General features: G+C 39.5%; 1 protein-coding gene and 1 long non-coding RNA gene across 11 annotated transcripts in view; one reads left to right on the top strand and one right to left on the bottom strand.

The window, feature by feature from the left end:
• Positions 1–1,087: 1,087 nt before the first annotated feature.
• Positions 1,088–4,969, bottom strand: LOC123973895. The gene is made up of 3 exons (XR_006825721.1): positions 4,612–4,969; positions 2,004–2,114; positions 1,088–1,935 (listed from the first exon to the last, which is right to left on the bottom strand). It is a non-coding gene; the product is annotated as an uncharacterized LOC123973895 (long non-coding RNA).
• The window catches only part of LOC123973893 (interleukin-20 receptor subunit alpha-like), a 21,065-nt gene continuing 9,844 nt past the window's right edge, over positions 4,650–15,870 (top strand). Inside the window, exons 1-7 of one of the 10 annotated variants that reach the window (XM_046054252.1) lie at positions 4,650–4,833; positions 5,304–5,420; positions 5,519–5,696; positions 5,810–5,908; positions 6,001–6,102; positions 11,953–12,116; positions 14,910–15,070. In XM_046054252.1, the coding sequence (XP_045910208.1) occupies positions 5,372–5,420; positions 5,519–5,696; positions 5,810–5,908; positions 6,001–6,102; positions 11,953–12,116; positions 14,910–15,070 (753 nt within the window). In that variant the 5' untranslated portion in view covers positions 4,650–4,833; positions 5,304–5,371. Of the gene's footprint in view, positions 4,834–4,861; positions 4,922–5,303; positions 5,421–5,518; positions 5,697–5,809; positions 5,909–6,000; positions 6,103–11,952; positions 12,117–14,909; positions 15,071–15,870 lie in introns of those variants that run through there. The other 9 variants (XM_046054257.1, XM_046054255.1, XM_046054254.1 and 6 more) reach the window with 9 other exon arrangements.

Here is a 15,870-nt window from a genome sequence, read left to right as displayed (position 1 = left end):
AGACTAGGAGCCAGAGCGTTCAGCTATCAAGCTCCTCTCCTGTGGAACCAGGTTCCAGTTTGGGTTCAGGAGGCAGACACCATCTCCACATTTAAGAGTAGGCTTAAGACTTTCCTCTTTGATAAAGCTTATAGTTAGGGCTGGCTCAGGTGAGTCCTGAACCATCCCTTAGTTATGCTGCTATAGGCCTAGACTGCCGGGGGATTTCCCATGATGCACTGAGCTCCTCTCTCCTCTACTTTCTCTCCCTCTGTATGCAACCTCATCCCATTATTGCATGTTACTAACACAACTTCTCCCCTTTCCGGTAGTCTTGTGCTTTCTCGTCCCTCTCCTCTCTCCTCCTATCACTTCCTGCAGGTTTTCTGGCTCTGGAGCTGTGGAGTCTGGATCTGTGGTTGCGAGTCACCTGCTGCCCCTGTGTTCCTGCTCGACACCCTCTGCTGCAACGACTATTGTTACTAGTCCTATTGTTATTATTGTTATTATAATCATTAACATTACGATTGTTATCATTAACACTACTATACATATCTGTACCATTTTTCATTTAGTCTATAGCAACATCACCTTTACTGTCTGTACCTGCGTGTGTGTGTATTGTGTAGGCTGCCTCCCTCCCCTCTCTCTCCTTCCATCCCTCTCTTTTTCTCTCTCTCCCTCTGTCCTTCACCCCTCCTTGCCTCTGTCTCCTAGTGCTGCTCTTGGTGGGAACTGTTGGGTTTCTGTAAATAGCATCATAGAGTACGGTCTAGACCTGCTCTTTTATGAAAAGCGCTGTGAGATAACTGTTGTTGTGTATATATATATAAATAAAACTATATAATTATTATTATTATTATTATACTATATAAATAAAAAATTGAATTGAATTGAATTGAATTGAATAGTTCAACGCACTGGGGGAAGCTCTCTCTTGACGTTGTTAACTGACATATGTAGTTTTATTTTACCCAAACCAGGATGTTTTCCTACCCTTAACCAGGTAGTTTTGTTGCCTAAACCCAACCAAACTGCAGTGTTTCACAACTTTAATAATGCGTCATTTCAAAATAGTTGTTTTGTCACAATCAGCAGTCACATAGCACACATGTCTCGCCGCTGTCACCTGAGATTGGCATTAAATGTGTTGCTTGGAATTAGCAGCCAGTGTGCAGCGGTGTGTTTACAGCCAACAGCTGATGGAGCTATGCTAAATACTGGGTCCAGAGTTGTTGTTTTAAGTTTTCATCAGTCAGAAAGTTTTTACACAGAGCTAAAGTCTGTCTCCTCTTCCCTAAAACAAGCTTGTCGGCTGGAAATGTTTTAATAACCTTCCAAACTGTCGCGATTTTATTTTTGTTTCTTTCTATGTGCTGAAGTTATTTGAAGAACTTTATGGTTTTATCCAGTTTGTTATTAAATTTATCAAAATGCAGCAAAGATTCGCAGCAAAGTCTGGTTTCCCAAATGTAATCAGAGTTAATGACTGCACACATGTTGCAATAAGGGCACCTTGGGAGGAAGAATTTTTTACTTTATCACCTCGTCAATGTCCAGATCATTTGTGATGCACAAATGATGCTAACTTATGTGGTTGCCAAATGGCCTAGGTCAAGCCACAATTGATTCATACTGTCTCAAAGCTGTGTGGGGAGGAGACTTAAAGGCTGCTGCAGTGCCAGTTGGATGGCTTCTTGGTAAGACGTGATTAATTACTTCATTTAATAACCTTTGATAATTATGCTGTTTCTGTTTCAGGCAATGTAAGCTTTAAATGCAAACAAAGTCTGCAACATTGTAAGGGTGTGTGCTGTGTTGGACAATCTGGTGGTGAGGAATGTATTCTTCTTCCCAGCAGAACGTGTCAGACCTGATGCACTGTGACGCACACTCCAGATTCTCTTCCTCAAACCTCAACCTGTTCACTGGAGGCACTCGGGTCTTCATCAGAATCTATAAAAAAAATATTTGTTACTACACTGTAACAAAAGACCACAATAAGATTCAAAATGGTGACTTACCTTTCTTCCATCTGGGCAGGTACATACAGTATGTATCTCCTAACACATCTTCACAAAGCCATTAATAGCAGTTTGGCTGGGGTCCCCTCTCCTCCTTCAGTAGCTGGCACACTATGTGAAATATGATGTTAGATGTATCATAAACAAACACCCACAGCTAACAGACACATGTGGGTTTTTATAGATCTGACCAAAAGGTGTTTCCTGTTTTTTGTGTGTGTACACATTTCTACACCTAAATATACAGATTTTAAATATTTGTACCAGGTGTGTGACTTTGACATAGGAGAGTGCTGTTTGCAACCCTAAGAATACCATAGTTTGTTTGCCATAACCACAGTCTTTCCCCAATCTTACCCATTTGCCATGCACAGACATTGTAAGAAGTGAGATTTTAAAAAGCACTGCCATTGGACATGAAAAAAATATATGCATTTCAGGGTTTTGCCCAGTTGACCAATATCAACATGCTTGTTTGCCTGACTACAGGGGCACTAGATCAGAAAACTTAATCTCGTTGTTGCATTTCCTGATCTCAGCAATACACTTAGTGAAGTGAGTATGTTAATAATTAACCTAATTTATGTACCACTTCCCAAAACATGTTAAAATAGGCTTCACATGGAACTACTTGGCAGAACAAATGTCATTAAGGAAAGAGCAGCACACTCAAGCTGCTAGGAAGGGCAGGCTGAGAAAAGGTTTTAAAAGAATTACATGCTGGGTTTTTGTGTCACTTCACCAATATACCTGTGATTTTCAAAAGAAACCACATTTAAACCAAATAGTGAGTGTGTGAGAGAATGTGTATGGGGTGGATCAATAGGCGTGGCAGCAACTGCTTCAGGGTGTCGGATCAGTACACTATTTTGTCTCAGGTGAGAGTTAATAAAGAAAGGATGCAGAGTCCGGGTCTACAGTTTGGACTGTTTATCTATAAAGCATATACAAGGTGTGAGTGTGGTCAAAGTGGGAACACTGGGTGCACATGCACAGAGCATGATCAGGCACAGAGATGTGAGGAGAGAGCATGCCCAGAGGCATGACCTTTTTTAGAGTGAGCTTCCACAATGTAATTGACCTGAAGAGATCAACGTAAGGTGTGACGGATGGAAACTGTCTCTCACCACATGACAGCATGTGATGGAACATAATGCCTCTTAAACAAGAACCTGAGCCCCTGGAGGATACATGCTGAGCCTTGACACAACTATAATGTAGCTTCCATTCATGCACTTGTGTGTTTGACAGATACAGCTAGAGTTTTCAAAGTACTCAGACACAAGTGCATTTGGGGTGTGAATAATCATTTTCATAACAAACAGCACAGCTGTCTAATGTGGGGCCACTATTGGTCTGCTATACTCAACAGTAACATGCATTGTGAACAGGGTTTGACATTAGCACCGCCCACCTGCCAAATGGGCTTAGAATTAGGCAGTGGCCTGTAACACAGTCACTCTTACCAGCCACTATGGTGGGTGGCATTCATGGGGCTGCCCCTAAAGGTAATAATGAAGATCAGTCAAGGACACCCCGTGTAGGCTCACAATTTGTCAAATTGTCTGTCTTAGCTGCATTACTGTACACAAAGCAATGCAGGAGCAACAGCAAACTGAGTTTTAAAATGACAACAAACCACCAAACTAACTGATGGAAGCAGAGTAGGGTGGCAGCCTGGGGCAGGGCAGCACAGCAGTCTGTTGGGTGAGTCAACAGATTGGAACTCTGAACTGAATCACTAGCAGCAAAATGTTACACCACAGAGGTTGCCACATTTAAAAATCTAAACAAAATAGAAATTCATTTAACTGAATCATAGATTTATCAACTATATTCTTAAGGAAAACTGCTATTATGTGAAGTTTCTTTTGTCCCTGTAGTAATGCCAGACACTGATTCACTCACAGGTACGTTGAGATAGTAGAGCTGTCTCGAGTTTTTCTCTATTCTTTCACCGCCCCCTAGTGGCCCCTAAGGGGGCAAACTACACAGCCACGTTTGGTAAACGCTCTCACAAAGGAAGTTGAATGACTATGTCTTCAAAATAATAATGGCATGGAAAATATCAGTCTCATGATAACAGTAATCTCAGCCCAACGCATGAGCAGACTTAGTTAGTTCCCTACCCACGATGCAAGCACTGAATGTTAAAATAGTCAACGTTGGAAGTCGTGCTCAAAAATGTGTCTTTCTTGTTTTGCCCTGACAGATATTATCGCAGAATACATTTTGATTTCTGGAACATGTACAGTATGTAAAACCAAATGTGTAATTATTTAATCCTTCACATCTGTTCAATCATCACTGCTCCAGGTGTACCTAAAAAGTATTATCATTAATATAGTGACCAAGTTTGTAGTACGTTCATTTGCCTTTTTGTGAGATGATATTTATGCTGACCTGCTAAAGGATAAGGTCAGATCATGAGATCAGATGAAATAGGCAACATAAATACCCTACTTAATGGATCGTAGAGTAAGAGTCTAGAAGATTAAGAAGAATCAATAAAAGTGATACATCCTGAAAGCTATGAAAGTCAAACATAGTAGGCTACGTAATGTGTGTGTACATAATGACGTGAAAATTAAGATATGCCACCGCTTACTGCTTTAAACTCCTGGACTTTCACTCTGGCTTGAAGATGTCGCAAGAGGTGTTCAGCTGTGAGACCTTTACTTTGAAGGTGACACAGGAAGCAGCGGTGTGTGAGTCAGCTCGGTGTTGACAGCGCAGGCAGCGTCAACGTCTCTACCTGCGGGCTGCTGAACGGCTGTTTTCGCTTTTCCTTCTCGGACTTTAAGACGGCTATCGCAACTGCTGTGTGTTGGTAAGTCACTGAACAGTAAATATGAAGAGAGATACTGGCTCGTTTTTTGCTGTTAGCTAACACGCTAAGGTTCTAACTGAGTTAAAAGGTCAGAAATGTCCTTAATTTGTCAGCCAGCCTGGCACTAGGTCCTGTAAATATGTGTGACGGTAGAATGACCTAAAGTTAACGTTTATTATGATTTAACGTTATTGGAAACTCTCTACTGTTGATATAAGCATTCGTCAGGAAAGTGCTCATCTGTGTGGCTTAAGCTGCTTTAGGTCAATTACGCTGTAACGATAAGTTAGTAACGTTAGAGACAAATGACATAATTATTACATCAGCTCAAAATATGTACTGTTAGCATAATAATATTATATATGAGCTTCTTAAGCTTGAAAAGTTGTATATTAGATAATCATTAAAAGATAAGAAATTAGCATTAGTTAAAAGCGTTAACGTGAATAAAGGAATGCTCTCTGTTTCAGGACAGGAACAATACAGTATGTGGAGGGAGACATGCCGACCTTACCTGGTGCTTTATGACAACTAAAGGATGAACTCTTTACCTCTTGTTCTATATCTGTTGTACCTGGTTGATTCTGGTGAGTCAAGCAAGTTTACTCAGAGAAGTTGATTCAGTTTTGAATACCTCAGGTACCCCACTGTTATCAAAGCTGATTACTCAGGTGTGTCCTCCCAGGTGTCTTTGTACCTTGTGCTTTCTTTGTAGCTCAGACTGCGTCACATGTTCACACAGTGCTCAGTTCCCTTCCTGCTCCTGTCAATGTTTCTGTCGACTCAGTCAACTTCCGCCATGTCCTGCGTTGGGATCCTGGGCCCGGCACCCCACCAGGAACACAGTACATGATCATCAGGAGGTAATTTCCTTGTCCACCACCTTGTCTCTGCTCTCATTTCCTACCACGCACGGCATGATGCCAGTTTCTCTTTGGGTTGGAGAAATCATAATGCATTCATTCTTTGATCCCAGGGCAGGGTATCGGACTCAACTATTTTGGTGCAGACTACAACATGTCTGTAGCCCCAAACACAGTAAAAGTAAGGGAGAGCAGGATAAGTTGTCACATGTGTAAGTTGTCATAACTCCAACGCTAGAGGCTGGATCTCAGAAATCAATAAATAGGATATCATATTTGACTCCTTCAGCCATCTTGCACACAGGTGGGTGCCTGAATGCTTGCACCAAGCGGAGAGGGAGGGCTCGTGTTACTCTGCGCTGCACACACCCTGCAGGATTTCTGCACTTTCCGTCTTTGACGACAGGTAAAAATACAGTCATTCATTCAGTGTGCTGTTATAAATTGTATTGCGGCAACAAAGATAGGAGCATAATAAGCCTCTAATTTATTTGGAATTGGCAAGAGGAAATGTGTTTTTCAAGGAAAGAAGGAAATGAAGTCAGGAATGAAGGAAGATATTACTAGGTCAGCTGACATTTTTTTCAGAAGGTTTGCATACTGGTTTGCTGTGGCACATGAGCTGAAGTTAGGCCTGTGTGGGCAGAAAACGAGAACGCCAGTAAAGACTGGTTTACAGACTTATTAAAGCAGCACACAATGCTGTAGCTTCAACAGAGAAAACATTGACAATGTTGACAAAATGTACACAAATATGAGTTTGGACCAGGAGACACACGAAATGTTGATGACACTGGGGTGACTTCTGTACATAATCCTGACAAAGTGGTCGCCAGATGTGAATATAATGAATACAAAATATGTGCGACTTAAGACTTCCTTCTTTCATTTGGTATGATATTTATACCATTGTGATGTATGGTGCTCAATAAATGATAGACAGTGTGAAAAGTGTGACAACATACCCCGCTCTCCCCTGCAGTGCTGTCAAGTTGGACATGGAATATTTGGCCAAATTCATCATCAAATCAAGAGTACATTACAAACGTACTTTTATTAAGGCAAAGGTCTTGCTTGTATTTGTTTGTCTTCTTTTTTTAATGAAACATATTTATCAACCTTTTCAGAAACAGTTATCAGGGCAAGGCACAGACAACAAAAGAAGATTTTAACCAGTGTTTCCCATACATTGATTTATTTGTGGCGGGTAAAATGGTTGCGAAGTACATGTATTCGCTCAGCATCTCCTCTCGTATAATCAGAAACAGATCTGTCTGTGAATTGAATGGTTGGTATCATGAACACGTCTGCACAAATCTGTCCAACACAACGCTGTCAATGTCGGAAACAAACCATCCTTCAAAAAAAACAAAAAAGCAAGCATGTAAGGAGTCTAGCTAATAAGGATGTCACCGGTTGTACAGTGTACACAGCTTTACATAGCTGATAGTCAGTAGCAGCTGCACCCCCTCCCCTCCAAGATACGTTGTCATTTTGTGGGAAACACTGCTAACATTTCAATGTGCTAATCAACTCACTTCACAACATACTAGCTGGAAAGATCATACGGGGGTGAAGCAAAGCCTAGATTACATCAAGGTATCATCCCGGTCCTTCTATAATGTCAGACAGCCTGTATACGATAATGACATCATATTTCTCTAGAAAACACATCACACTGATTTTTTTGTGAAACTGCTCATCTTTTCTAAAGTAAGGCTGGGAAGTTCCACAGCATTCTTCTATTTTCCATTGACAGGCTATAGCTATACATTATTTTGCTTTTAAGAGGCAAGTTTCTAATAATTAAATAATAATAAATATAGATAATAATTGTGTGGTACTAAAAACTGCATCTCATTTTTCCTGTTGTAATATGACAAATAAATTTACCCTGTACCTTTTTTTGTTTTTTTTTCAATCTTGTGATGGAGGAGCCATGTAACATGGTCAAACGCTGTAGAACAAGCGAAGATTATTTTGTCAAAACCCAAGTTTTAATTAATACATTTTAATTAAAGAAAATATGCCTAATATTTATACCATGTTTTCAGGACACATCCTGCTTCAGTACTTTTGCATTTGTACCTACTTATGATAGAGACATAACAGGAAATGAGAAGAAAGAGAGATGGGAAATGACATGCAACAAAAGTCCCCTGCTGGACCCGAACCGGGGACATTGTGGTTCATGGTTAACACTTTAAACGCCGAGGCTACCAGGACGCCCCCAGCCTTTGTACTTTTACACAGCGGAGGATTGCACGTTGCTACTTCCTGCGTATTCTAAGAATTACTATTGGATTTTGTTATATTGTAAGAATGCTGGCGGAAGTGTGCACTAGACAATGGGGCCTGTTTGAACTTCATAATTCCGCAGACATTAGAGCTGTTCATCATTACTCACTTGAAAATTAGGAAGTTCATTTTTTGGTAGAGATTCTTAAACAGGGAAATTATATATGCATAAATACACACAAACATACCTACAACTAACTGAGCTAATTAGAAACAGAACTGTAAAATTTGGTCTTCCTCCAATTCTCTTTCCCACTTCCCAACCATAGATCTAGCTGTAGCAAGCCCTGTTGGAATGGTACTGGTGGTGGCCTCAGTGCTTATCTGGTCCCAGCCATTTGCACATTCATGTTCATAAAATTAAGGAAAGACGTTTATATTTTATAAAAATCCTTAACTTTCCCTTTTACTTAAGTCAGTTTTTCTAGTGCCAGACTGCAAGACATCTCCTTAAACCACTAGTCCTCCATGTTCATATGGTCAGTGTAAAAAGGAGTCCCGCAGTCTAGGATGCTTATTGTTCCATATAAAGCAGGTAAAGCTCTTCTTAAGCGTGGACAAAAAGGAGGCCAGTAGAGGAAGTGGGATGGACTGAAAGAGAAAGGAAAATATGTAGAAACCATGAATGTGTCCTATCAGAGGCATTAAACTCCATTGCTCCAGGGATTCTCCTGTGTCTTTCAGCAGGGGGTCATAATTGATTGGTATAATGTTTTCTACATCAGGGGTTATTTTAATTCCTATGTCAGTAAATCCTTCTGGGGCAGTAGCAAACTGTGTTTGGATTGGGGGGGCTGTTACTCCTTGTTGAATCTATTTAGAAATAGCCGATATTTTTTCTGGCGCTGACTTTATAGCCTGAAAACCAAATCTCTTCAGAAGCCATCAGAGTGCATAATAAGGTTCCCAAATTTGTAAAAAATAAAACGACAACAACAAATGAGGATCTGTCCTATCTATAGTTATACCTGTGACTTCAAACAATTGACAGATGGCCATAACCAAGGGTTCGATGGCAAATAAAAATAGTAAAGGGGACATGGGACTGCCTTGGCGTGTAGACCTGCAAAGACTTTGAAAACTGGTTTAGTATACAATAACTGAATTCATTTAAGACAGTTTTCCCCAAAACCAAATGTATTAAAGAGATATTTCCACTCTAGGCATCTAGTGACATGAATGCATGGTCTCTGGCATTTATTTAACATATAAAATAATAACATAACAGCCTGTGTATGTTATGAAATGCTTGTCTGCCCTGTTCAGACCATTTTGATCATAAGCGATTAGAATGGGGATGATATGATATATCTGCCTTGCCCGGGCCTTGCACATTATGTTGGTGTCACATGACATTAAAGCTATAGCATGGTACCATGTTCTTTCTTGGGGGGGTTTGAAATGACTGCAGATCTTAAGGATAGGGGTAGTTTTCCTTTCCCATAGGATTAATTAAGCATCTTGTTAAGCCATCAGGGCCCGGTACCTTTCCACTGCTCATGCTCTGTAACACATTTGATAGTTCTTCAATAAACAGTTTTATCAAGATTAGATTTAGCAATCAAAGCTGGTGTAAATACTTTAGTTGTTGTTTTTACAAAAGAAATCTCTAACTTTATTTGTCATGTTACATCAGTCCGTTTTTATCAGCCTCTCGAAACAACGGGATCAACCGCTATTTGCATTTTCACTCAGTACGTGGTCTATCTGACAATCTGTGGCTGAGCGTCCTGATTGAATATGTGACTGCGGGGAACTTTTTCTCTCTTTAACCTCTGCTGTCTTTGGCCGTGGCTGAGGCGATGTGTCACAGTGGTGTTTGTTTCCATCTATTAGCATCTATCGTGGCACCTCGTGTGTTTGCGATGCAGCTGTGACCACAGAGAGGCCGGCTGATTCTTTTAAAGGAACCAACGATTTTATCTTATAAAAAGCAATGAGGGTGTGTGTGTGTGCGTGTGTGTGTGTGTGTGTGTGTGTGTGTGTGTGTGTGTGTGTGTGTGTGTCTGTGTGTGTGTGTGTGTGTGTGCGTGTGTGTGTGTGTGTGTGTGTGTGCGTGTGTGTGTGTGTGTGTGTGTGTCTGTGTGTGTGTGTGTGTGTGTGTGTGTGTGTGTGTGTGTGTGTGTGTGTTTTTCAGTTTCAGATGATCTAGACTTTTGTCGTTGTGATAGTTCACAATTCATTTTATATTTCCCTGCTTTGATTATGGATTTAATTGCTGCATTTAACTTGGAACAGATAATAATTCATCAGTCACCTCTTCACTGTCTTAATAAATTGTAAAAGATAAGTATGGGGATATTTCTCTGTTTTTCATCTTGTTAACAAATTGATTGAAAAGACCACTAAAGTAAATGTGGATTAAACCACAACTGAAAAGTCCCCAAAAATCATGGTTGTTTATTTATCAATATACAACCCACTGTTTTACAACAAAATGACAAAAGGAAAAAAATGCACTGTTAACTCCTCTTTCACTAAGGTTTCCTAAAAACTACAATGAGCCTCTTTAAAAATTAAACTCTGTAAATGTGAGCTGTTTATAAAGCTGCATTTTCATGTTTGTGAAAACACAACATTGACTCTTCTCACCTTTAAAAACTGATTCCAGATCTACTTGCACATCCAGCAATTACAGCAACATTTTGAATTGTGTTTGTAGCGGCCTGATGAATGTCAGTCCAACACTCACTCCTTTTAGCACTGTGTTGGTTTTCACAAAGAGAAATATCTGAGTCTTCTCTACCAAATGCTCCACTACATTCACCTGCTGGTTACCATATCTACCGCTTGACACTGGGCAGATAACGTACAGTGTGTTTGTCAGAGCTTTCTTCCTGAGAAGAGTTGGTGCTGCGTGTGATAACAATGTTTATTAGAGCAGAGTTTGGTGGCTGGAAAACCAGAAGCGAAAATGCTTATAAGCAATAAGGAGAATACAGTACTGTTAATGTTACCCCATTCCCATTGCACATAATCCTTATGTATAATATAAGAATTACTATATAAATATTGCTTATTGCAGTTTTAATGACATCACAAATAATAGAAAGAGATAATTGCTTGCTTCCCCGCGACCCGATCACGGATAAGCGGATGAAGATGGATGGATGGAATTGCTTGCTTGCCACACTAGTATTAGCTGATCGTATTGTGGGGAGGTCTAAAGCAGCTGTAATCAATATTGCTAATGTTACTCTGTGTCTACATGTGTAGATGGGCAACTGTATGCTGACAAGTTTGACATACTGTTTGAACATAACAATGGCTGCATTCCATTTAGGTAAGCAAGTTCCAGGGCTCTGGTATTGTGCGTGCCCACTCACTGACATGGCTTACTGGGACACTTGAATGAAGCCATGACTCATTGGGCCCTCTGAAATCACAAACTTCATGTTTTCCATTTAAATTTTTCTGAATTTTTTGTTTAAAATGCTGTCATCAGAGTGTGTAATCATGTAGTGGATGAATAAAATGAACACTTCAATAAGAAAATATTACAAATGTAATCAATATCAATGCAAATGTGCACATTATTTATGAGGACAATTCACAATCAATGCATTGTTGCAGTAGATGTACTGTGAATTGTCCTATTAAAAAGGTTATTACTATAGTTGATTATTGATCATTTCTTCTGCAGGACAGCCTTCATCTGCTGAAGACACCGTAATAATTTGGTCTGACGGAGGCAATGCTCCTCATGTTTACCAAGCTTGACCTGACATAGCTTTTTCAGAATATCTGACTCTGCCCACACTGCCAGGAAGTCTTTTTGTTGTTGTTTTTACAGTTGATTCCATTTTTATTATCAAATTCCATGATTCCGTCCATGTTTTCTGCATCACTGAACGTGCTGTAACATTCATGTTATTATTGACAGCTGTAATTTTCCTGCCATACTGACAACACTGAAGGCATTATAGAAAATGTTTGAACTCTCTTTCTTTTTGTGCAGGGTAAAAGGGAAAAATGGGAAACCGCTACCACATAATGTAACACAGACATCATTAAAGCTGAGGCTTCACCACTCCAAAACATATTACCTGATGGTCCAGGCATCCTACAACCAAACCCTGTCACCGGTGTCCAGCAAAGTCGTCTTCACCCCTTTTGAAGACAGTACGTCAACATGAGCATCTTTTGTGTTGCATGCTTGTTAATTAATGACAATAATTTCTTACCAACAGAGTTAATCTTATTAATTCTCCCAGGGAAAGTGTAGGTTATTTATAGTAAACAACTTGTTTTAGAGAAATTTAGCGATTTTGTTGTAAATCTACTCAGTTAAGTAGCAGCTAAGCTAACTGTTAGCTAGTGCTACGGTCATCAGTCGGTGTGTTCCCATCCACAATCTTTATTCAGATTTATCAATTTGCATATTAAAAAAGTTGTTTTGCTTGGTTGAGGTGGAAACGTCATCTCCATAAATGCCAAATGTGACAAAGTTAGCAAAGAAATCAAGATGGACATGAAGCGTGTTACTCACTCATGAAAACACCTGATCTGTGTGGAGTTGTGAGCAGATGAGTGTATGAACATGCCACATTCCCATCAGTTTTCCACATTGTTTTTGTCTCAGTGGAAAATGTCTAAGCTTTGACTGCTGCTCTTAATTATGGCATCTAATCCAATTTGCAGTAATGGTAGTGGATAGAGAAATGCGCATTTGTTTGATTCTGCTTTTGCAGATTTTCCGTCAGTCAACAGAAAATGAATCAACAGTTATTTTAATCTGATTATGTTTATAGTAATTTATCAAATAAAAACCTCCGCTCGTTTCAAATGTAGGAATCTGCTGCTGGTCTCTGTTTTCAGTCATGTAAATTCAATATCTTTGGATTATTAATTATCTTGTGCTCTGGGAAACTGTGGCTGGTGTGTGTCATCATTGTTACACATTTTATGGGTTCATTTAATTTCTTAAAACTCTGACATTGTTAGTTGAAGTCTTGATGTTAACTCTGGCTCCATGGATGCTAATAACGATGAACATGATAAACATCATACCTGCTAAACACCTTGTTTACATTGTTATTGTGAGCCTGTTAGCATGGTGACATTAGCCTTTACCTGCAAGCACGGCTGCACCTAAATACTAATGAATTAAATTTTAGACTTTAAAATGGCACCTTAGAAAAATAGCCAACTTTTGAAACAAGCAAATAATCATATTTTATAATTTTGGCCATTTTAACTTTGGTCATGCTTACTTTGCACCTACCACGCCGTTGTAATAATTCACAAAATGTGACTTCAATATAACAAAGTAAATGTACTAGGCCTACAACTAATTGCAGTGTTGATCAATCTGTTGATTAGTTATTTGGTCTATAAAATGTCAGAAAATTTTGAAACATGTCGATCAGTGTTTCCCAAAGGCCAAGAAAATGTCCTCAAGAAGATATTCAGTTTAGTGTCAAAGAGGAGGAAAGACACCAGAGAATATTCACATTTAAAAGGCAAGAAAGAATTTGGACTTTTTTTAACTCTCAAAAAGATTAATTGATTATCAGCGCAGTTGTTGATCAATTTAGTAGTTCAAAACTAATTAGTATTTGCAGCTCTTATATGTACTGTATATCAGGGCAAGCAACATGAGCCTTGATGAGCTTTGCAACTAATCTTGAATTTTACATCAGTTGCTCGAGTTTGACTAAAAGTACAGACAGAAATAAGCCTCCAGATTAGCTGTGGTAGCTAACCACAATGTACTTCTTGTCAGGATCACTGGGTGCGCAAAGCAGGAGAGAGCCCAAACGCATGACACTGTGAGCTGAGATTGAGTTCCAGGTTTTATTAATCCCAAGCATGACAAACAGAAGCAACACAGGTGACTGGGATCAGGGTTAACAAGGCAGAGAGACAGAAGGAAAAAACAGAGTGATTGGATGACAGGCAGATACTGGAGGTGAGCAGACATCACACAAGTACTGAACACTAAACAAATCAAAGTAAGAAGAAACAGATCAGAATAATGAAAATAACAAACTAATCCAGATCACAACTAAACAAGGAACACAGACCAAAGCTAAGACTTGAACAGATCTCAGGACAGACATGGGCAAATCACAGAAGTACACAGACCAGGAGTAAACACTTAAGACATGAACTAAGGCACAGGACTAAGAACTAAAGACACAACCTAGGAACTAAGATACAAGAAGACAGATATGAAGTAACTTACAGATGCGGACTCACAGAGACTAAAGCAGAATGAACAAAATCAGATTAATAAAACTGGCAGAGAACATAAGTGACATCTAACCAACAGACGGAACCCAAGCATGGTGGTGGGAAACTAACACATGAGGGACAGGAACAAAACTAAAGTACTAAGGCAGACACTGAGATAACAGGACAGAACAGAACCACCACACAGAACAAGCAGAAGACTGGATACAAGACCACAGACAGACCGGACTGAAACCCAGACACAGAGAAACCAAAATCAAAACACCGAGAAGGCATGGCCAAAATAATATAACACAGACAAGCTCAGGGCAGGATCGTGACACTTCTGGGACTGGAATCTTACCCAGGCCTTCACAATTATCAAACCTTATAATTATAAACCATACAAACATTACATGCTGGCTAGAAAGGACTCAAACATTGGAAAGAAGCAGTTCACTCTAGTTCACATTTTCACCTCAACTGAGCCATGGGTCTAAATATTGGATGCATCCTGAAAATGATTTGAAACATTTTCAATTCAATTCAAATGAGCTTTATTGGCATTTGAAACATTTAAAAAGACTGAAAACAAACCGCAGCAGAGTGAACATACACTTTGGATGTAAGGCCTGGGATTTAATTTCACATCCCACCCTTTCCAACACTGCTTTTAGACTTTAATGAATGAAGCAGAACATGAATCGATTTCAAAAGAACATGTTTTCTTCTTGTGAAAAGCTAAAATAGGTCCTCCACAACTCTCACTGACTGGATGTGGCAACTGCATTCAAATCAACATTTCACTGCCTGAGGCAGACAGACAGTCAGGAATCCCTGACATCCAGAAATTATACGATCCTGATTTCAGAGTCTCGTGGAGGAAACATAACGCAACAGTGGTAAGAAATCAATTTGGCTAATATGTTAATTCACACATTTCTTCTGATGATTCTGAACTGTATTGTGTGTGACAAGTGTTCCATTTAATTTAACTCCTCTAAACCTGTATATAGATACAACTGGTCAACCAAATATTTTCCAAAAGCAGAGCTTCTCTGGAAGAAGAAATAGTCTGGTCGGGTGTGTGTCAGGTTAAACCTGAGTAGGTAGAGGCAAGGAGTTACAGCAAGTTGGATGATATAGTATTGGACTTGGTTCAAAATTTTATTCATCTCAAAATCTTGTCATGTTTGTTTTTTTGCAATGCTTCTTAGTGTGATTGCTATTTTGAATACTGCACCTACTAACTGAGGTGATGTCTACCTGCCAACAGACTCTTTTCCTGCCAGTCATCGTTTCAGCTTGTCAAAGCAAGGTCTAAATAATAACATTCATGTGGCTCCATTCCATTAAGTTTCCCAGTAAGCTACAGTGGGGGAAAAAAGTATTTGACCCCTTGCTGATTTTGCAGGTTTGCCCACTTACAAAGAATGCAACAATCTACAATTTTAATCATATGTACATTCTAACAGTGAAAGACAGAATCCCAAAGAAAATTCCAGAAAATCACATCATATGAATTTATAAAAATTGATAACCATCTGATGAGGAAAAACAAGTATATGACCCCCTACCAAACAGCAAGTATTCTGGCTCCTACAAGCCAGTTAGTCTTTCTTTAAGACACAGCCCCAATCCCAACCAATTATCTACATCAAATACACCTGCCTCACCTCGTTACCTGTATAAAAGACACCTG

Source organism: Micropterus dolomieu, linkage group LG07 (genome assembly GCF_021292245.1).
Source record: "Micropterus dolomieu isolate WLL.071019.BEF.003 ecotype Adirondacks linkage group LG07, ASM2129224v1, whole genome shotgun sequence".
NCBI classification, from domain to species: Eukaryota; Metazoa; Chordata; class Actinopteri; order Centrarchiformes; family Centrarchidae; genus Micropterus; species Micropterus dolomieu.
The sequence above is the reverse complement of the archived record's forward strand: the minus strand, read 5'-3'. Positions and strand labels throughout refer to the sequence as shown.